Raw genomic sequence first — 23,411 nt, 5'->3', positions numbered from 1 at the left:
CGCCCCCATAGAGCTGGGATCATCAGAGAGTACCTCCATAATTTGGGAGTGGAGAGGATCTAATGGCCTGCCGTGAACACTTGTGGGATCAGCTTGGGCATGCTGTACGTGCCAGAGTCACCATCAAAACCAGGTTGGCTGACTTAACAGATCCTTATCGAGGAATGGAATGCCATCCCACAGCAGAATGTAGCCAGGTTGGTGACCAGCATGAGAAGAAGGTGCCAAGCTGTTGTGGCTGCATATGGATCCTCTACACGCTACTGAGGACCCTGACACTGAGTATAAAATGAACAAATGTATGCCTAACATGTTTTGTTTTCCTCATTTCTGTGGGAGAGTGCAATCGTCAATGCTTGAAGTAACAAAGGTGAATTCCAACAGCATAACAGGCCATTTTGGCACATTTTTCGTTGGCACTACTTACACGTTTGCTTGTGTTGCTCATTCCATGATTGCCCTATGCTTACAAGCTATACCTCATTGTAAAGGTGACAAATCAACGATAAAAATGATATGAAACACTTTACTGGTTGGTATTACTAAAAGAGAGATATAATGGGCCAAAGTCAAGTTTCCTTACTTTTTGTGAGCAGTTTATTTTCATTTAAGCAACGTTTATGCAACCACGTAAAGGGAAGCATTGGGGGAGTCAGTTGTCCTACAGACTAGCTGTGTGCGTTTTCAGGGAAGAAATGTGTTCTGAACAGCCTATGTGCAGATGTTCTTCCCAGTTCCAAATAGGTTAAGAAGAAGACTGAAATACATATTTTCAAAGCGGCATCTTACAGAGGGCCATTAAAACTTCAGCAATAGGTTTTGTTTATCTCTTATGTGACTTATAATTCGCCCCCTTTATTTATTAATATAAAAAAATTGCGCGCGCAACGGAACTCATTCTTGTCCCCCCCAATGCTTAGGTCTACTACGTTCCTACGCGCCTGCCAACCAGAGATATTAAGCAAAAAAGTGCCAAATTCAAGCATCGCGATTTGTAGGCTATTAGCCTATTTTTTAAAACTGCAACTGCAGTTCTGTTTGTTAAACTTTGCTTCGTGAAATTTGAATCTGTAGACTTCAATCACATGTCGTTCATTTCGTCAGTCCCTCGATCTGTTTCAAGTTAACATGAGTGCCATTTGATATAGTCACAGCAAATGCAATTAAATGAAAATAAAAAACATGACCTAGACCTGTGCGGGTTAGTTGCATAGACAGTAAAAGAGTTAGTTGTAACACCCGTCACTGGCAAAATTAACTGATTTTATCGCGCATGTTGTGAGCAATTATGATTGCGAGTTATGGAATATTTTTACGTGCCGCGATCACACCTAATGAAAGTTAACACAGCAACTTCAAATATCAGTTTTGGACCAATTGCTTCAGACATGTAAGAAATAAGCAGTTCATCAACTATATTAACAGGTTTTATCAAGTCGATAGGACCAAAATAAGCCTATTTAAAGGTTATTGTGAGCTAGCATAATACCGTATGGTTTGCAATGGCTAATCACTCATACAACTAGCTTTTAACAGTCATACATTTGGACCTTTTTTTGTTGATTATATATGAAAACAGATGTTCTTTGTTTAAGCCAGCAGTGTTTTGTGTTAAAATATGTTATAGGATTCACGATTTTAGCACTGTTACAACCATGACGCTATACTGTTACAACTGTAGCCTACCGCACTTTTTAATGGCTGCGTAGGTTGGAACAAAGGTACATGTCACTGTTAAGTTAAGTTATTAACAAACTGCAACATATTTGTTACATTCTGTTTCAACTTTCATGGAGTAGAGATATATGACTGTTCTGGTCAAGTTTCACTGCTCTCAAGGCTATCGTCTTTATGTAAAGCTAGTTTGAACTGAGAAAATAAAAAAGTGTTACGATTGTGCTGGTTCTCCCCTACAAGAAACTTTTAGCCCATGCGCATGCGGGCCATTTCAAGTGTCTGGCAAATGTAAACACACATGATCGGATTTGGGTCACTGGCGAAAGTAGATGTAAACATGCAATCAAAAAAATCGGATATGAGCACAAAATCGGAATTGAGCATATCCGATCTGCAGTCTAAACGCAGCCTTAGATATGAGTTAGGGTGACCAGACGTCCTCTTTTGCCCGGACATGTCCTCTTTTTGAAACCTAAAAATGTGTCCGGGCGGAATTTCAGAATCGTCCGGGATTTTGTTATTCTATCCTCAAACGTGTTTTCACCGAATTTACATTGCTCTCACTTTCATTCACATAGTAACCTAATCATGCCCTCCCCCTACAGTTCACTTTGCATTGAGTTGAAGTGTAGGTGTAGAGCCTGACCTTAGAGCTACCGTCATTGGTTGATATTCTCGACCTAAACATTTAATTAGTTATTCACCTCATTAGCGCACACTTCCTTGTTTACCACTGGCAACGCGCATGGCTATCCGGCATCTTCGAAGCGGGTGCGCACATCTGAATATTGTAAAAGTAGGTGCTGGACTCAAAAAAGCAACAGTAAAAAGGACAAAAAAGTCTGCACACTAAAGCTCCAATATTATTTCATTTTATTCACCACATGTGACGTTTCGGGACACACTGCCCTGGAAGATGAATGTGGTGAATAAAATGAAATAATATTGGAGCTTGAGTGTGCGGACTTTTTTGTTCTTTTTATCCGGCATCTTCAGCCATGCATGCCGACATTTCTTTTAGGTCTATGGCCGAAACTCAAGCGCAAGTTGACCGTCTTTATGTGGTCGGATAGAGAGTCCAGAATGAATTTAATCGAGTCCGTACCTTTCCGGAAATGTTATTAAAATGTTGTTATCGCGTTGCTAGCTGCAGCAGTGACATTTCCGGAAAGGTACTGACTCGATTAAATTCATTCTGGACTCTCTATCCGACCACATAAAGACGTGGGGATACTTCGGTTTGGCTTTAGGGACCCTCTACTCACTACCACGTAAGTGTAGTGTTGGTTGGAATAGTAGAAGAGGTATAAAAATAGCGTTTTGTAGCGGCGAAAGGACTTGCCCCGGTCACTTCCAGGCTAACGAGTTTTGGCTAAAAACGGTGAGCTCGAACTTTCTCAAAATACATCCGAATGACATGATTTTGGTGTCAACTCAACGTATGTACTCCCAATAGTACGACAAATTGATCTAAAGTGCATTTCACTCCGGATTATCCCTTTAACGGATCCTATGAGCCCGACGGACGCAAAGTGCATCAAAAAACACACCCATTCTTCTCTGTTACATTACTCCGCGATTATTAGTCACATTGAGATGCATGAAAGGGCATGAAAGGGCAGAACCGGGGCTTTCCAACGAGACTAGACACGTGTCTGTACGATCAAGTATGAAAATAAAATATAATCATGAATTTAAATCAAAGTATATCATATTTACAGTCTATATTGCTCTGCGTTCACCCACGCAGCCACTGCTCTCGCTTGAATTACTCCGGGACCAGACATGACACGCATATCAAATGAAAGAGGAGAAACAGAGCTTTCTATCGATACCAAACACATCGATCCTTTTGTGTTATACAAACAGACGAAGTGACAAACAAATAAGAATGTCATATAGTTTCGGCTACCGCTACTTTCGTTTGATTTACTCGTGCAACCGTGGTCAAAAAGATATGGCTTGCATGTCAGATGAAAGAGGAGAGCTAGAGCTATCCACAGATACCAAATACAACCTACTAGGCCATAAAACAGACGAAGTGACAGCAAAATAATAACTTAATTTAGCTCCACTTAGTCCGCGAATAATGACAACTTGCCATGTACAGAACTGCTCTCACTTCCCCGAGTTGCGCACGCAACAGACTCATAACCATATCAAGAAGTCTTCACAATGACATTTTAAATGTGAATCTTTATTATTTTACACAATTGGATATAGTTATGACATTAATAGCCTATTAATGACCTCATGTCGGAATGGCACGTTGTTTGAAAAAAAAGTTAAATACCGCCACTGCGACCATGAAAAAAAAAAATGTCGGAGTGGTGGGACTTTTTCCCATAAAGAACTTTTTAGTTTTTACAGAATGTCCAATAAAGATCAATGTAGGTCCATGCGTCATTTCCATCTTTGGAACTTTGTGCATGTTCAGAGCCGACTGGCGCTGGATCAGAGCTCTAGTGTTCAATATGGCGTTGACTATGAATAGGGCTCGGGCACACGCCTTACATTCTAGGAATATAGCCGCCATGTTGGTAGCGCACCGAACTTAATATTGATTCATTCAGATGCAGAAGACAAGAAGCAGAAATATAGTAGCGATTCTTTTCCTCTTGCGATCGTGGGTTGCGCTGTTACACCCCACTACACAGCAACATACGACCAAGAAGGCAAAAACGAAGTAACAGGAACACACTAATAGGTGGGAGTAAATCCATAGTAAACTAAGGAGTGTGGCTGCCAATATGGCTGTGCCTGCAAAGTTTTCCCGTCATGATCCCGAGCCCTATTGGCCGGATTTACTAGCCTAGCCTCGGGCATTCATTTGTATGGAGGGCGGGACTTAGTCACGCTCTCCAGTTATACATAATACCTGCATGTGTAACGCTGTCTACAGATTTTGAGCGAGCGCAGAGATTAACTTGAGCGAGAGGGAGAGAGATAGCTAGAGCGAGAAAAGGGAGCTGTGTATGAGAGCGCGTACAGTGAAACTGAATGAAAGGGGGGCTGTTCTTCCATACATGTTGACCGTAGCGAACACACATTTGTAGAGCACGGAATTGATTCCCGTTTGCTCAATTACAAATTATTTGTGCTCAAGTTTGATTTTATCTCAAAATATAATTTGTGTGCTTGCTCAAAATATGTGTCTGTGCTCAATATTGCTCCACTCTGCGCTCATAAATGTGGCACAAATGTAACGCCATAGACCAGTGGTTCTCAAACTTCTCACTATGAGTACCACCTCAGAGAACAATTGACTCTCCAAGTACCAGCATTATGACCAGCATTAGTAGCATAGGCCAATATTAGTATATTTTACATTGTACATTCTGTTTTGCATCTTGGAGACTCCTGAAGTACCACAACAAAGTTTGCGTACCACCAGTGGTACCCGTACCACAGTTTGAGAACCACTGCCATAGACAACAAGTCATGTTGTACAGAAACACCACAGTAGTTCATTTCAGCGAGCGTGCTAGCTATCTAGTTGCTATGTGTTTCAATTGGTTCTAATGGGTCAACAAGCTAACTCTACCGTTAGAGAGCTTATGTTAACCTACAATGATCTGTGTGTCCTGAACACATTTGTGTCGCTTATAAACAACAAACCGTATAAAAACAAAAAGGCATTAAACTTTGGAATAGTCTGTATACACGTAGAATCAGTTCGAGACCGCAACCCAATCTGAACCACAGAAATGTCACGCGAGATCTCACACGAGAGCTCGTGGACTTTCCTTTGTGAGGAAATGGTGTTCATAACAGTCTTCTTTTATAAACGTCGGGTTTGTGAGCCAAGTTGTTGGTGGTTCGTTTTATGTGTAGACACCTAGAGCAAGCTTCTGACGAGGTTTGCCGCTGTTTTGAGCAATGTTAGTGGTTTAAAAATGCGATTTTGGAATAGCTCCCGTGCTTCCGTGTGAATCTCGCGACATTTCTGTGGTTCAGATTGGGTTGCGGTCTCGAACTGATTCTACGTGTATACAGACTATTCCAAAGTTTACAGACTGATTGGTGCTTTGTTTTATGTGTAGACACCTAGAGCAAGCTGCTGACGAGGTTTGCTGCTGTTTTGAGCAATGTTAGTGGTTTAAAAATGTGATTTTGAAAGCGCATGGCTGAAAGCCCCATGCTAACCCACTGTTTGTGATTTTGGGCTGTAGCTCCTGCCAGTGCTAGCTCTGTACTGCGTGATGAGCGAAAATTACTTCCTCCACGGCTTAGTTGATGTATTTTCATTCAGAAAATAGCTTTATTTTCATTTTCCGCCAAACTTACGCTTTAATATCCAACCAACATGTATCATCCGTCCCGTATTATCACTGTTACGTGTAGCCTATGTGTCACTTAATATCCATTTCTATACAAAGTAAGACGTATTGGTAAAGAAACGCACAGTCCCAGCTAGCACACACACGTTGAATCAGCTGCCGTTGATGTGACGTTGATTACTGACGTTGATTCAACGTCATTTTGGCCGGTGAAACCGCGTTGTTTTGACGTTGACATTTTCCTGTTCATTTCTAATAAAAGCAAGTATCACACACACTAAAAGAAAAGCGAGTGGCACAGTATTATAGCCTACTAAGCCTAGCCTGCATATTCACCGGAAATCTATCACACATAGCAGAGCTGCCAACTCTCATGCTTTCGGCGTGTGACACGATTTTGCCTGTTTACACACGCACACACACCATACATCCATTTTCTCACGCAAAACAAAATCTGATCTTGGGCTGAGACCTGAGACTCGTTCGTTCCTTTTCAAACTCCTCGACGGTAGCCTAGATGGCACTAAGAAGCGCCAATGTAGGCTAACCCTATTCGTTGAACGTCTAAGTTTGCGATAGAAGAAGGAGACACCCGCGGGAGAAACCTTTATTGTCGAGAAAATCGCCAATCTGGTCAAAGATAGGCATGTTGTTACAGTCAATGTCACAAATCATGTATAGGCCTGTCGTTAATTAAGAACTCACCCTCTTAAACTTTAAATCTTCAAATAAATTAGTTTGTGTGGATGAACTTGATTCCCTACATGTTAAGTTTAGACTAATTTGTTGCACTTTTGTTGCACTGTTTGTCTGAGACTCGGACTCGAGTCACACTTAAGGAGGTGTAGTTCACACTAGAAGGTTTTTATTTACAGAAGATTTTATTCGACATGTTTTGAACATGTATTTTATCTAATGACACAGAAAGCAAAATTAATTGCTTCCCCATATCCTTGTCATGCACTAAATGCAACTTTTTTTTCACTCGCTTTAAACCTTGAGACTGAGGCTACGTTTACACATAGCAGGGTATTTTGATAAACGAATATTTCCCTCCCTCCGTTTTCCAAAATAACATCGTGCACACACATAGTTTTCAAAATAGTGTCTGTGTACATTAATCCGCATAAATACGCTGTTGAGAGTCATCATAACTATGCCAAGCCTATGGGCGGCAGTGTAGCAGGAAGGAGAAAGCCATGCAAGCCAATCAAAAGCCTCATCGACAACGACGACTAACACAAGCGACTTCCTGTTCCTTCCTTCTCAAACCAGCAATGGCGCGAGGTTTATTTGTGTGGACAGACGGCGAAGTTGAGTTGAAGTTGAGCCCTAACATGTCTCTGTTCCTCTACATAATAAAGGATCTGTATTTGCAAATGCAAACATATAAAAGGTGCTTCCACCAAAAGAAATGCTACCGCTACCCGGGCTGCTTCCACTTTACTAGACTCTGACAGCTGTGTACACAAAAGGTCGCACTTTTGGCGCGTAGATTGCGTAAAACTTTTTTTTCCTCTGTTTTCCTCAGTGCACATTGAAACGCGAAAGCAGAGTTTTCCTAGATCTCCACTTTTGCCGGAGTTTTTAGAAAGAATCGTATTCAGAGGCAAAATCGCCGTTTGTGTGTACACGAAAGGTGCAAAAGAAGGGAAAAGTCTCTGTTTTTCAAGATACCCGTGTATGTGGAAACGGGGTCTGAAGGCTACCCTCATGTATCTCTTAAAGCGACAGGCACTCAATTACACACACCACTAATGTGCACTCAATTAGACCTACACTCCACTTAAAGATATGACTAAGTGTAATAGTCTTGAAATCAGTACACAAATGACTAAACATTTTTAGCTACTAGTAATTATACAGATTGTAAAATACTAAACATTATCAACAAAATATGTACACTTATATATGAATTCCAAAATATATGGTATAGAAACATGACAATAATTTTCTCTCTCTCTCTTTGTGTGTGTGTATGTGTGTGGAGGGTCAAGCAGAATCTTGGATGGCCACTGGTGTAAATGATCACACAACAATATTCAATATTAGGCTGCTGCTGATTAAATCACCAAATACACTAAAATGGTAAAACAGCATCGAAATCGAATTCGCAATTCTTGACTTAGTATCGGTATCAAAACAATAATTTGCGGGACAAATTTTTGGTCACTCCCAACAGAATCTCACTCCAAGGTTTTTTGAAAAGTTGGCAGCTCTGCACATAGTCATCATTAGGATACTGTATATTATTTTCATAGTATAAACACATGTAATCATACTTTCACACATACAAGTCATGTAATCCACTGATGCATAGCCACACGATTTACCTCACGGAGAACGCCGATATCCATTTGCACGGAGGGATAGCCCACTTAACTTACCACAATAACAATTCCACGAATAACTGCAATATATAGCGCTTTTTTTCCCCGTGTACATACTGGTCATGGTGACTTTATAGTTTTTTTGTAGTGTACTTTCACTTCAGTTAGATCTTCCCAAAAGAAAAGTTGGTGAAACAAAAATAATAGGGGGGATTGAAAAAAAATACTTATTATATTTGTTGTTTATTTGTATTTTCAAAATGTAAAAAGGAACATTGCTCTTAACCTATCTCCTGTCATTTGTGATTAGACTCGCTGAAAATGTATGTTTACTTCGGATAGTGCTTGGGTTCATCTAATCATTTGCTAGGAAGCTGGATTTCAATTAACTTCGCTGAGCTAGGGTAAATGCTCAGAGGAGTGAGTTTGTAATGGGTGAATACTAGCAGCTTCTCTGTCAGTCACAACACTGTGCCATGCTGATTATATTGTAGAGCCGATAGAGGGTAGCCCCTGTGTTGGAATCTGTCTGTTTCCCCGGTGTCTCGTTTTCCCAGCCTGTGCGTGTGTAAGGCCAGGTTTTTACATTCCTGGCAGATTAGAACTGAATGACTTTTGTTGCTAATTTACATCTATGTGAGACTTTAATAGCTCGCTATTGTTTTAGCTGGCTGTGGCCGGCACCCCATCAAGCAGCCATCACCACTTCCTCCATCTATATGTAGCGCCCCCTAGTGTACAGCTGACTACGCCACCCCTTGAGTTATGCTAGTAATGGTAGAGCAAGGGGAACTCCGTCCCAATGAGTGTACAAACACAGGTTCCTTTTTCTTAGAAAAGTATAAAAATATAATCTTTATTAAATAGTTGAAGGCATTGTTTTGGTTGGTCAACACTTAACACAAAAAGGGAAAACAAAAGGGAATTATACAGCCATCAGTATTTAACCTAGTCGAGCTGTGGATAGATAAGCACTGACAGGATACTGGGTCTCACTAACACACGTGAATAATTGCCACACCTTTTGAAGTAATACACACTAAGAGCACACACTGCACTGCACACCTCCTGCTATACTATGAAGCCTACTCAGAGGCTTTAGAGTTCACACGCCACAGCACTGCAAACAGTAAATGGAGTGAACCTGAGGTAACCCACTACCCTATAGCATGCTACACTTCACCCAGGCTGGGCTATCTGAGGCTATATGAGTACAATGAGGGGGGAAAAGGAAAACAATAGGAAAACAAAGAAAAGTGAGCCCCCTCTAACCTGCGGCTCACATGTGCTTCTCACTAACACATAAGCCTAAACCCCTAGCCCACAGGCTAGAAGGGGAAAGCAAATAAACAGACTAAACAAACCTAACAATACGGTGTGCACACGCAGACATCCAATCACACAACAGCAACAGTCATACAAACATACACTGTAGAGAACAGCAGCTTAGCAAGGAAGGTAGCCCTCCGGATCTCTAAAACAACAAACGCATCAAACAAAAGAATACACATTAAATACTGCAATGTCACATTATATCCTTTCTTTGCAGCATGACATCAGAACATGGTACACGTAGTATGATATCACCGTAACTAAATCAAATGCACAAACAACCAAACAACTCACAATGGCCATAGGCCTTCACTCAAATGAATTAAAGGCTATAATGGTACTAGCGTAATACAGCCACATAAGTATACATTTTCCCACCCCTCCTGCATGCAGAGCCGCTATAAACATAAGGCCTACCCCCAAGACTATATCACAGGCACGCCATGGTCCAACTTCAGACATACCTGTTGCGGTACAGTTTAGCGGCAAGCTGGTGGATGCGTAGGCTTCCCTGCTGATAGCCACATTAGCCAGCGAAGCGCTGGTGAGAAATTACATAACACCATATCAAAATAGGACCCGCAAAACACATTAACACGACTAGTGTGCTGGATAGCGTACCTTATCAAAACGGTAGACCTGTTCACACACGGCTCATCCCCTTCCACGCGCCGGTGGAGATGCTCACAACAGCTTTGCCGGTGCCCGCTCAGCCCCGCACTACCCAAACAAACACTCACTTAATATGACGGCCACAACTAGTAAAGTGAACAAAGTAAAGAAGTCGTTTTGTGCATACCTTTAGCTTGACGCCGCACCTAGGCCACTGCTACCTCCCTGTCGAGCTTGTGAGGTGCAAATGCTACTGGTGAGGACCCCAGGTGTCTTATATATACTATGCCCGCTCCCATAAAGTCAGGTGCCTTGTCAGTGCCCATAACGCTAATTAGTGACGTGGCAGGAGTGCAAAACAGCAAAACTAACCAGGCTACATATACAGTGAAAGTCAAATTGACAACTTCTGAAATACTTGTAAAATGTATGTTGTGAATGTAATACATTCATGTTTGGTCTTAAAGGGATAGTTCGGGTTTTAAGACACGAAGTTATATGGGTTCCCTGTCAGCAATGTTGTGCATCAGCAATGACTTACCCCCCGACAGCGTCCTGTAAGCCGAGATCCAGCCGGTTTTTGATGCTGAAGAAAGTAGTCCGGCAAGTTTCTGGGGTCACGAAAGTAAAGTGTTTTTCTTCTCAAAACCATACGTGTTCAAAAGAGTCATATATTTGCACCACAAAAACGTTGTCCAGGAAAAATTCAAACCTCATTATCACTGCACTATTTTTCTCAATTCCTATCACTGCGCGCTAGTGACAGCTGGCCAACGTTTTTGTGGTGCAAATATATCACTCTTTTGAACGCATATGGTTTTGAGAAGAAAAACACTTTACTTTCGTGACCCCAGAAACTTGCCGAACTACTTTCTTCAGCATCAAAAACGATCAAAAACCGGCTGGATCTCGGCTCACAGGACGCTGTCGGGGGGTAAGTCAGTGCTGATGCACAACGTTGCTGACAGGGAACCCATATAACTTTGTGTCTTAAAACCCGAACTATCCCTTTAAATTAATACTTAATGTGGGCAACAGCCTGATCATGGTTTCATTGCAATCTAATGTATTTATACATAGTTGTAGAACTAAGAACTACACTATAGAGTTTTAGACACCACACCCACTCTCAGGTAAAGAAGTCCTGCTGAGTCGGGGGTGGCGGGATGAATGAAACGGGAAGCTCTTCAATTCATTCGCTCTCTTCTTCTCTCTCTCGGCTCTGGGCAAGAGGTCACTCTGATCTCTTGTCCCCCTCTCTCTCTCTTTCCCTTTCTCTTTCTATTTCTTTGTTTTCCTTATGGTTTGTTGCTTTCTCTATTTTGATACATTGTTGTATCTGGTGTATCTAACATTGTAACTTAGTAACTTGTTAAGGTTTAAGTTCAAGTTTACTGTTTGTTATGAGGCTAAGTGTACTTTCTCCTTTTGTTCCTTTGTTTAAGGATAATTACTGATATTACTTTACTCTTACATTCAAAGGCTCAATGCCTAACAAATGTTTAATTTCCCACCAGTTTGCGTATCTCTAGTCTAGTGTGCCATGTCAAACTCTGCCATACATTAGTTAACAAACTAGTTATTTGGTAATTTATTAGAGGTACAATATTAATCTTATGGAGTCAGATAAATCGTTTGTATATTTTTCCAGCTTACACGTGTGTGTGTGTGTGTGTGTGTGTGTGTGTGTGTGTGTGTGTGTGTGTGTGTGTGTGTGTGTGTGTGTGTGTGTGTGTGTGTGTGTGTGTGTGTGTGTGTGTGTGTGTGTGTGTGTGTGTGCGCGTCTCCCTCTCCCTCCTATCATTGCGTTAGGTAGCCAATTAATAATGCCCAATTGTTGCATTACCCTTTCGCTGCTGCAGTAGGCTATCAGTCGTGGACTGACATTATTGTATTTCATCGTAAATCCTCTTGTCATAAGCCGAGAGAGGAATGTCTTAGAAGCAAATGTAGGTGTAAGGCAGGCATAACACTTAATGAAACCTGAATTCTTGCTTTTCTAAAATCGCTGCAGTTGCAAACAAGCAGTCGTGGTTTCAACGTTGAAGCAACCGGGTTTACAATGTTGAAATAGCTCTTGTCATAGGGGGGAATCCTTGTCTTACAAACAAATGCAGGTGTAAGGTAGGGTTACACTTAACGAACCCCAATTGTTGAAAAACGCTGCTAGTTGCAAACAACCATTCGTGTGCTAACGTTGAAGCACTGGGTTATCAACGTCACAGTTCAACCTTCAACACTGTCAACCGCTGTCAACCAATGTCAACGTTGATTCAACGAGTGCGTGCTAGCAGGGGTGTTGCCTGAGGAAGTTGAGGGTTTTCAGAACCTGCGTGGTGTCTTTGCGCCTGGCAGCGGTGCTTTGCCGGTGCTATGCCCGATAATAGTTCCAAATCTAAATTGGTCTACTAAATCCCTTCGTGTTAATTTGCCTTGATATTTGTATTCGATGTGAATGTACAGGTTACGAGAAATTATTATAAAAAATCTTGAGTTATTTGATTCACTTTTGCAACCGGGCCGTTTTTAGATTAGGACAGTGGCTGGGTCGGCTAAAAAACGTTTTGGCTCCAACTCTAGGGACTGCAGGGAGTGACCCAATTTCACCTGGGGGTGGCGTATTCCTTTAAGTAGGACTTTAGACGTCGTCATCGTCTTGCTGTTCCCCCCTCCTCACTCAGTGCGGCCCGCAGATGATCATTTTTACTGTGATAAAAAAAATATATTTTTTAGTCATTGTAATTATACTGTTCACCGATAGATAGCGCTTCCTATGCAAACAATATTGGGGCCTCGGACCTTTACCATCGGCGAGGAAAAACAGTGCAAAAATGAAACGAAAACTCGATTAAGAAAACCGTAGGTTACCTTTCAGTCAAAATTGAAAGCACACTTGCTGCGTTTACATGAGAGCTTTAATTCCGAATAAAACCAAGATAATTTGGAATAAAAATGAATTCCGCTTTAAAAGAAACCATGTAAACGCTTATTCCGCTTGAAAATGATTATTCGGAATTAAACTTAATTCTGAATTAAGTGGGTGGTTTATTCCGATGTTAAAGCGGAATTAACTCACTCCTTGATCATGTAAACCTTTATTCTGCTTCAAGTTTATTCTGTTTGTTTGGCGCATGCTCGTACGAGGAGGAAGATGAAGCGTGCATGCTCGTTTCACTGCAAATTCGGCTCCGTCTTCTTCCCCCCTTCTCCGACACTCTTTTCCTCCTCAACTAACAAACGTGAAGCTTGATAATATTCTCGAGCTGCTGGTTAGTAGGCCTATTATCAGAATGACTTGCGAAAACAGTTTTTATTATATTATTGTCCATGCTGTAACGTTAACCCGAGATGACAAAAAAGCCGGTTAGACCTTAATTAGGCTGCGTTCATGCGCTGCCTGTCCAATCAGAACCCTTCCAGACCCCCAGACGTTCAGCGGAATACTGTAAAGCGGAATTAACGTTTGTTCCATGTAAACCCCAACTCGGAATTGTTGTTTCCATGTAAACTCGAAGGAGAAAATTGGAATTCCGAACTATTTAATTCAGAATAAATTAATTCCAAATTAAAAAAGATAATGTAAATGCGGCCACTGTCTGTTCATAGAATGGTAAGGCAAACCCATGTATCAAGTTTGCTTAGAAACTATATCAGCCATGAAAGATTTAAATTTAAGTCGCCACTACAACACCTTGCACAAAGTTAAATATCAGAAGTAGCCTACACACACCGGAGCTTCTAGAGCCGCTGTCGTAGCCGACCTCAAATCAAAAGTAGGCTACACCAACAACAGCAACGAATTGCCAGAACTACACAAGAATCCGCACTTAAGGCATCTTTTGCTGTTTCGCTTGAGCTTACCAAAGCAAAGAAACTATGTCAGATGGCGAAATTGTTAAGGTGCGTAGTGGAATAGCCAAAGCTTTTGGTGATGATAACATGGTGAGACTAGAAAATAAGAGCGCAAACCTCCGCCAAGCGAACACATAATCGCGCTACTTTATTCCACCTGGGCTAGAGATATCTCCCGACACCCATGCATGTCAGTCTACATTCGCTCTCTAACTAAATTATCCATCCATGTATATCCTTCCATCTACCCACATATTTCCATTTATCTGCATTAAACCATTTATCTACCTGTCTTACATCCATCAAACTTTCTTTCTGCATCCATCCACTCATCCATCCTATCTATTTACATCCAGCATCTGGGTCATTCCTTGAAATTGTCAAAATGATCATCAAAAGTAAACTTCTCTTTAATTTATTCATGGCATTAAAAACATGATAACCCTCAAAAAATATGCCCGCCTCAGGCATACATTTGTTTTTTTTACATTGAAATCTAATGGATTGAAATATGAAGGGGTGGTAAATTTCATGACAAAATGGCTTTAGTTATCCAATAATAGTCAAGTAATTGACTCAACGTTTTTCTCAGTTGCTTTGGTGCTTTCCTCTAATCATAATTAACATTTGCAGTTAGTACATTTCTCAGAAAGAAAAAAAACAGTGTACAATGTTCCAGGGCTTGGACCGTGATCATTTTGTATATAAATCCTATTCTTCTCACTTCTTCATTTAAACAGGTATTACACTCTGGGATGCTGACATGCTGCAGAAGAATATCAATATACACTCACAGCCAAACACTGAGTTCAAGATCATTGCCTCGGACTCTACAGAGGCGAAGGCAGAAGCTCTACATGTGTCAGCATCACTAGAGGCTAGCTTTATGGGTGGGTTAGTAAGTGTAAAAGGCTCTGCAGAGTTTCTGAATGACAAGAAAAAGTCAAAAAATCAGTCCAGAGTTACTCTTCAGTATCGCACTACCACACGCTTTGAGCAGCTTACCATGGAACACCTGGGAACTGGAAATTTCCAACATTGCAATGTCTTCCAGGAAGGATCTGCTACACATGTGGTGACTGCAATATTGTATGGTGCTCAAGCCTTCTTTGTATTTGATCGTGAAGTCTCTTCTAATGAAAATCATCAGTTAATTCAAGGAAGTCTGCAAGCAACAATCAAAGTGATTCCAATGGTATCTATTGAGGGACAGGCATCCCTGAAGATGACTGAAAAAGAACAACAAGACGCAGACAAATTCAACTGTACATTTCATGGTGATTTTGCTTTGGAGAATAATCCTGTCAGTTTTCAAGATGCAATCAGAGTTTATTCCCATCTTCCACGACTGCTTGGGGAAAATGGTGAACATGCTGTGCCCATGACAGTGTGGTTGTATCCCCTCAAAAATCTGGACTCCACTGCAGCCCAACTTGTTAGGGAGATAAGTATAGGTCTGGTGCGCCAGGCTCAGCGCATCCTTGATGAGATAGACGAGGCTGACATTCAGTGCCAAGACTTGATGAAAGATGAGATAGCCATCCTCTTCTCTGAGATTACAACCAAGCTTCGAAAATTCAAAGGTCTGATTTCTGAGTATAAATTGGTGTTTCAAAAGAAGCTTTGCAAATTACTTCCCACTATTCGCGGAGGAGGAACAGAAGAGCAAGAGTTGGTGACCACTCTGAACAGCAAAGAGAGATCCCCCTTCCAGAGTGCACTAATCACAGAATATCTGAGTGACCGAGAACGTGAGATGAATGTTATCAGATCTTACCTTGAGATTATGAAAGAAATCAGGGTGACTAAATCCAGTAGTGAACTGGATAAAGTTGTCTTACATCCAAGAAATGAATTTGTAGTGGCTTTTGTGTTCTCTTCCCTCAATGGTGATTGCAAATATCTACAAGATTTGGAAAACTACCTGAATGATGAGGCCACTGGCTCAGACACATTTTATGAAGCCAAAAGTGGCGACAGACAGGAGCATTGGTTTCATTCTGGGGAGGTGACTGCTCTTACCAGGCAAAGCATTCACCTGTTCCTTGATTTCATGCAATCCAACAGGGACAGGGAAAACATTGAGTTTTGCATAGCATCAGTTCCAAACAAGTCCATCACAGCCTCATCAATTCATGTGTATGAGAAAGGGACACTTCTTAATGCTCAGTTTTTGCTGCCTAGCAAGCCTCCAAGCCTGACTGTTTTGAAACTGGAACATGATCGTGTCCATTTGCTAATCAACCCTCCTACCATGGGAGAAAGTTTTGTCGTCTCCTATCGCATTCTGTACCAGACCTCTGAGGGCTCTGACTGGAAAGAAATAGGCACTGATGAAAAAGCAACAGATGTTACTGTTAGTCGCTTACAGCCTCATACAGAGTACCGATTTAGCTGTAAGGCAGTGTGTCGACCGGGAGTGAGTCTTGCTAGCGATGCAACAGAGTTCATCCGAACACGTCCATGCAGTCCTCCAGGCCCGCCAAATGAGAAAAGTTCAGGGGCTGAAAGCATCACTATTACATGGGATATTCCCACAGCAGTTGGAGACGATGTGTCAGTCATCAGTTATGTTGTTGAATACCGACAGCACATGGAAGATGATACCAAGAGCAAACCATGGGAGTCTGAAAAAGCCTCTAGTAGGGAGTGTACATTGGAGGGATTGAAGATGAACACCACCTACAGCATCCGTGTTTTGGCCAATACAGGGAAATCAGGAAAGAGTCTGCCAAGTCCTGAAACAAATATTACTACATCAGGACCTGATGCTAAATCTATGAAAAAGAAATCAGCACAGGGCAGGAGTGAGCAGTTTGTAGAACAATCATACTGTCTGGAAAAGGGCAACCCATCTGTATATCAGATAGAGTTGGATCAAATATATGGAGAGAATGTTGATTTCTTTCAGTATGTGTTTGGTAGGAAGGTGGAAGATGTGAAAAACAAAGTCATACTACTACTGGGATCCACTGGTGCAGGAAAAACAACACTTGTAAATGCAATGATAAATTACATACTTGGAGTCAAATGGGAGGACCAGTACCGCTACAAACTAATCCATGAGGTGACTAACCGAACACAAGCAGAAAGCCAGACATCTGTGGTCACATCTTATGAGCTATATAACCAACCAGGCTTTCAGGTCCCATACTCACTCACAATTATCGACACACCTGGATTTGGGGACACCAGAGGAATGTCTCAAGATAAATTGATCACAGAGCAAGTGAAAAGATTCCTTTGCAGCCCCTTAGGGGTTGAACATATTGATGCTGTGTGCTTTGTTGTTCAGGCATCTCTTGCCCGTCTCAGTGCGAACCAGAAATACATATTTGATTCTATCCTGTCAATTTTTGGAAAAGACATTGGAGAAAACATCATGGTTCTTGTAACATTTGCTGACAGTGACAACATCCCAGTTTTAGAAGCAATTAAGGCAGCAGAGTTGCCATGTCAGAAGAACAAGAAAGGTCAACCCACCCACTTTAAGTTTAACAACTCTACTGTATATGTCCAGAAAAAGGATGTACACAAAGAGGAAGTTGATGAAGATGAAGATGAAGATGAGGATTGTGATGAGGAGAAAATGAAGAGCATTGTCTGGTCAACAACTTTCAAACAGATGAGGCTGTTCTTCAAGGCCCTTGGTAGCATAGAGAGCAAAGATCTTACCTTGACAAAAAGAGTTCTAGAGGAACGTGAACGTCTTGAGAATGCCACTGCCAGACTGACCCCTCAAATTACAGCTGGGCTTGCCAAGCTCAGTGAGATCAAAAGCATCAAACAGTGCCTGGAGAATGAAGATGATTTGATGAAACAAAACGCCGACTTTGAGAAAGATGTGGAGGTACTGACAGCTGTTCGGAGCAATGTGGACGACTTTGCAACAAACTGTAATATTTGTTTGTTCACATGCCATTCTGCTTGTTTCCTTCCTGTGAGCGATAATGCCGGTGCATGTGCTGTAATGGATGAGAATAGGAAGTGTGTCGTCTGTCCAAAGAATTGCTCCTATGCTGTGCATTCGAGAGAGAAAGCCTTATGGACTTATGAGTCAAAAATAGAGAAAAAAACCATTGCAGAATTGAAGAAAAACTTCATGGATGCACAAGGAAAATTCATGGGCACCAAGCAGGCGTTACAGAAATTAGAGCTTGAGTTTTATGAGATTGAGGACAGACTGATGAAGTTGATCACACTGTCTTCTAACTGCATGAAGAGACTTAATGAGATTGCACTGAAATCAAGTTCTATGTCCACCTATGAGTACATTGAAATACTGATCAGAACAGAAGAGGATGAGAAGAAGCCAGGATATGAGGATCGAATCATTGGATTGAAAAAAATGAAAAAGGAATCGGAAATTCTGGATAAAATTGCAAGAGGAGAAAATATATTGCCACATGAGCGTCGCTTGGTTAAACAAAAACTGGACCGAATGAAGAAGAGTGCACAACATGTTAAGAAAGTCACAACAGTCCTGAATGCATTGGCAAAAGGAGAGAAAGAATCCTAACGGCTTCTTGATATTTTCCATGTTATAAATAAATGGAATGACAACATCAACCTTAGAAAGAACATGCTGTATCAACAAAACATGAAAAATATTTTTCAAATTGATTTAAATTTTAATTTTAAACAAATATTTGTTTCATTTTTTGGTCAGTGAGACGTGACATTCCTAATGAAAAAATCTACTTCTACAGTAAAAGTAGTATTTTGTTTAAATGATAGAGTGCTGGATGACCTTTCTCAGATTTCTAAATTGCATACATTACAAAATGTCTTTTCTTTATTGATCATATATCTACAGTGATGGAATCAATATTTAACAATTGTGTTGAAATGTATCTGAAATTAAATTGTTATTTTAGAAATAGTCACTAAATTGTAGAGCAAGCCGAAGCACACTCATAGTATTTGTATTAGCCTAGCATAACAGTGATGTAGCTTTGATGTCATTTTAAAAGGTAAAAATGTGTTAACTAATTTGACTCATTTTTAATTTTCATGCTTTACTGTAGGCAATACCTACCCTCGCCTACATGCTAACTGGCAAACATACACAATAACAATAGCTTGATAGTATGGCACTTTGTGGCACAAATGTAATGAAAGCATCAGATAATTGAAAGCAGCAGATGTGTATCGACACAAGAATGAGCCAACTTGTTGAACAACTTGAGCTTTTTGAAATAGAAAGTGGTCAACGACTGATGAGTGGTCAGTGATGAGGACAGGCTGCACTAACCTATACAAACCAGATGAGGGCAACGTAGACTATGAACACAACTCTCCATGCAATTGAACAAGTTCATTAGACTTGATTGACAAATAATGTTCAGAGCGGTATACCAATCCAGAGAATGACACTGCAAGACTGACAGATCTCTGGGTATGACTCTCCACAGAATAGGCTAAGTGTATCACATGACTGGAATATGAGAACAACTTGGAAGAAAAACTTAACAACTTGATGTGCCGTTTACTTGAGCAGAATGAAATTAGCGGGCCCTTCACAAGCTACTATAATTTTTTTTCCACGTTGAATATTGCCTTGCTGAGGCTGAAAGATATTCTAACAGATATCCAACAGACCAACGATCACCTGAGGAAAAAATGCCTTATGGACACATGAGACCAAGAAAGAGCTGAAGTAGGCTACATCAAGCACATCCAACTTTTCTCAAAAATGCATTGCGATTGCAGCGTTCGTCTATATATCATTGAGTACAGTCACTCTGCTGATAAAAATCTGAGAAACAGGAAAGGGGTGTGAAGAGAGAATTCATGTCTAGGGTTGGGACAGGAAAGAAAGAGCAAATCTTAAATTCAACAAATGTATGCAACATATCAGATGCATGTGAGCAGATGTTAACTGAAATGTAACCATGTGATTGTGTGAAATACGTTTCAAAACATTAATTGTTGTTGTAACATTCTTTAAGAATAACTTACTTGTAATAACTTGTTGTGTTTTGCATTTACAAGCACAACATACAGTATTATGTTATCATTGAAACAAAGCAGAATAATCAAACACTTGCCAAACTTTTTTTTTTTTTTTTTTCGTTGCTAGGCGACGCCGTGGCGCTGCTCTTGTGGCGACCGGCTGTGCTGGCATAGTGGTTTTTGTTGTATTGTTTGTGTTGTCGGTGTTTTTGACGTTTTTGTGTTCCTGCATCGTCTTCCTCTTTGTTTTTGGGTCATGCCGATATGAGATGTGCTGCTGCTCTTGGTCTCAGTGGGACACGGCAGACTTTTTGGAGTTGCATAGTGACGGAGCGTGGGGGGACGCCACATTTGTTTTCGTTGGATTCCATCGGACGACCGCAACTTCTAAAGGCTGCTTTTGGTTCCATCCGCCGGATTTTCTGGATGGACAAGTGGAGGCGGTCTTCCAGATGACGGCCGACCTGTCGGATACACAGTTTCTACTGGGTCGGAAAGACCTGCACGGTTGTTTGCGGGCATGTTCGTGGATGGGCCTGTGGAGTGGCCTATATTCCGACGGTCGCGGAGGACGAGGGAGGCGAGGCTTCAGCGCTCTGTTGGGGCTGGATGGAGACGGATGCAGCGCTGGAAAGGCTGTCTTCATGTCAACAACCGCGGGTGCTCTACAGCCGTCATTCGAGAGATGGACCCCCTCCTCCTCTCTCTCCTGGGACTAGGGGACTGGACCCACACACACACACACACACACACCCTGTTCTCCCCTTGTCTTGTTTGTCTTATATGTTGTGCGTCTTATGTGTCGCTATGCCTGCATGGAGAAATTGCCCCTCGGGGATAAATAACGTTTTTTGAATTGAATTGAATTGAAACCGAATTGTGTATGATTTTCAAAATTTGTTAGATAATGAAGATTATAATTATAGAAGCTTTTGCAAGATGATGATCATGGAGAGATGAAGTTATGGAAAGAAACTGGAGTGACTCAGTAAAATGTTTGAATGATTTATGGTTGTGTTTGTGATGTTTTCTATTTTCATCATTCATCATTGATGAAAATGATGAATGATGAAATACATTCACATAGCCTATATAGGCCTATACTGTATATATATATATATATATATATATATATATATATATATATATACTGTATATACTGTATATAAATCAGGGGTTCTGATATACTGTAGAATGGCTACACAACATATGGGATATTTACACAAAAGTCTTCTTTTTCCGTTGGTTCAATGGGTGTGTATCTGCACAACTTATTGTATTGGAGAAAACATAATGAATATTCTATGGATTCTTGTGGATATTTCAAGACCCACTATGCTGCATCTACTTATTGGTAAGGATACACACTGCAGCTATAGGTGCACCAAAGGGGGAGGAGGGTACTGAATTGCAGAGAATTGCAATAAATTGCAATAAATAGTATATGTACTATGCTCCATAGCAATATGATGCATATTACCATTTTTAGAATGTTAGGGGAGGTGGGATAGTTGTCCCATGGAAAGCACACTGTCTCATATAACTATTGGCACTCACATACTGTATCTGTGGATACCCTTGGAGTCAGATTGGTCAAGAGATTATTCTCATTTTAGACAACCCTATCAGGCCTCCACGTAAGACAAGAATACGCATAGGGACACAGGTCCAAATCTAGTGCTTGAATGAGAAGCCAATTTAAACAGAATAGATATGATTGACACGTTGCCCTCCTAAAGAAGTAGAGCAAAGAACAGCTGAAATCTTTGTTAGGATGGATAAAGGTTTCACCTCAAACCCACAGCAGGAAAACATCTTACTTATTGAGCAAGAATGTAACCGTACACTTATCCTACTGTAATAAAAGTCATGCTGTCACACCGGCACCGGGCCCTCCCTCAGCCACGGCCCATCATACCTTACCAGCAGAGCCATAGAAAGAGAGAGTTGCGACACTCTTTGATGTTGCCGCTACGCGATCAAAAGTTTTTAAAAAAACCTGCGCTGAATGGCTGAATCGCAGGAGGGTGGGATGTACTTCTGGATGCTGGAAGGTGTGATCAATCAACTCATTGACTACTGACCAAGAGATTGCCTGTAAATAGTTCCAAGTCCCATAACGAGGAAATAGCCTGGAAAAAGCACTGCCATTTTTTCCTATGGAGGTCTATGGGAGTGTCACCACTCTGTTTTTATCTAGCACCTGACTCTCCACCTCTTTCCCCAGTCACATGGCATCACACACACTCCCCTACAGTATTAGCTCATTCACCTGCAAGCAATCACCTGGTCATTATCACACATAAATGTCTCCCACATTCTCCAGTCTGTGTCTGGCCTCGTCAACATTGGACTCAAGGACTTGTTGCTGCTGTGTGCCTGTGACCTCGCCACTCTCCACTGCGTGAGCTCTGAGTTTAACTTTTTGACTTTTTGACTTTGTCTTGGATATTCAGTTTCCCGTTTTGGATTTGTCTTCTGAGTTTGGAAGAAGTGAATAGTTTTGTTAACTTTAATCCTCGGTTAACCCGTTTGTCAGAATGTCAGTCTGTACTTCTTTTTTGAGCCTGTGAGCTATTAAAGAATCCTGTTGAATGAACTTTTGTTCTGTTTTGCGTCCGAGTCAGTGACACATACTGTAGATAGTATTCTCTTGTATCCTTAATAATCCTGAAAAGCCTGCTGACTTGCAAAGGCTGAGTGATAAACAGGCTATCAGTTTTGACAGACAGAAGAGTTGGAAAAGAGTTGGGCCCTGATGCCCACATACAGAGTTATAACAGCATACACCTGGTTAAAACCATAACTGTGCAACATTGAAAAAAAGAATATAAATGAAACATAATATAATAGAAGTTAGTAATGACTAAATTGAAGAATTGATGAGATGAATACATTACATATAGATGATATATAATATAAAAATGGGACAGTGTACTGTACATGTAGATAGTAAATCAATAGATAGTATTCAAAATCAATGCAGCTACAGTAAGTTCTAAAGTGAAAATGTATCAGACTGCCGAGCTTAGTGCTCTACAAGCTGTAAACTTCAAACGTTTTTTTTTCTTTCTGTTATTATTTTTGTTTATTATTTTTCACTTTGTTTGAGTTATACTTAAAAAGATCTATAGGTAGCATTGTCAACACCACATTCTTACTTCTGTTATCAAGGAATAGCAGAGGATCAGCAGGAGAGACAAGAAAGGACTTTCAATGTTTTGAGTCTGTAGCTCAGGTTTGGTGCATGGGGTTGGTGGTGCTATATACTGTATGTGTGTATAACTAGTGAAGAGTATAATCCTCTCAGTCAACAGAAAGGCAATCGAGAATTATTGTAACTTTTAACCAAGAGTGGTGAGGATGCGCTTCT

At 41.0% G+C, this 23,411-nt stretch overlaps 1 protein-coding gene across 1 annotated transcript; it reads left to right on the top strand.

Annotated features, from left to right (window-relative positions):
* Positions 1-14,468: 14,468 nt before the first annotated feature.
* Positions 14,469-16,387, top strand: LOC134075833 (stonustoxin subunit alpha-like). The gene is made up of 3 exons (XM_062530893.1): positions 14,469-14,481; positions 14,824-15,834; positions 16,380-16,387. The coding sequence occupies exons 1-3, from the start codon at positions 14,469-14,471 to the stop codon at positions 16,385-16,387; spliced, it is 1,032 nt and encodes a 343-aa protein (XP_062386877.1).
* The last annotated feature ends 7,024 nt before the right edge of the window (positions 16,388-23,411 follow it).

The sequence above is a fragment of the Sardina pilchardus genome, chromosome 3, assembly GCF_963854185.1.
Source record: "Sardina pilchardus chromosome 3, fSarPil1.1, whole genome shotgun sequence".
In the NCBI taxonomy this organism is placed as follows: Eukaryota; Metazoa; Chordata; class Actinopteri; order Clupeiformes; family Clupeidae; genus Sardina; species Sardina pilchardus.
Note: the sequence above shows the minus strand (reverse complement) of the source record. Positions and strands in the feature narration are given on the sequence as shown.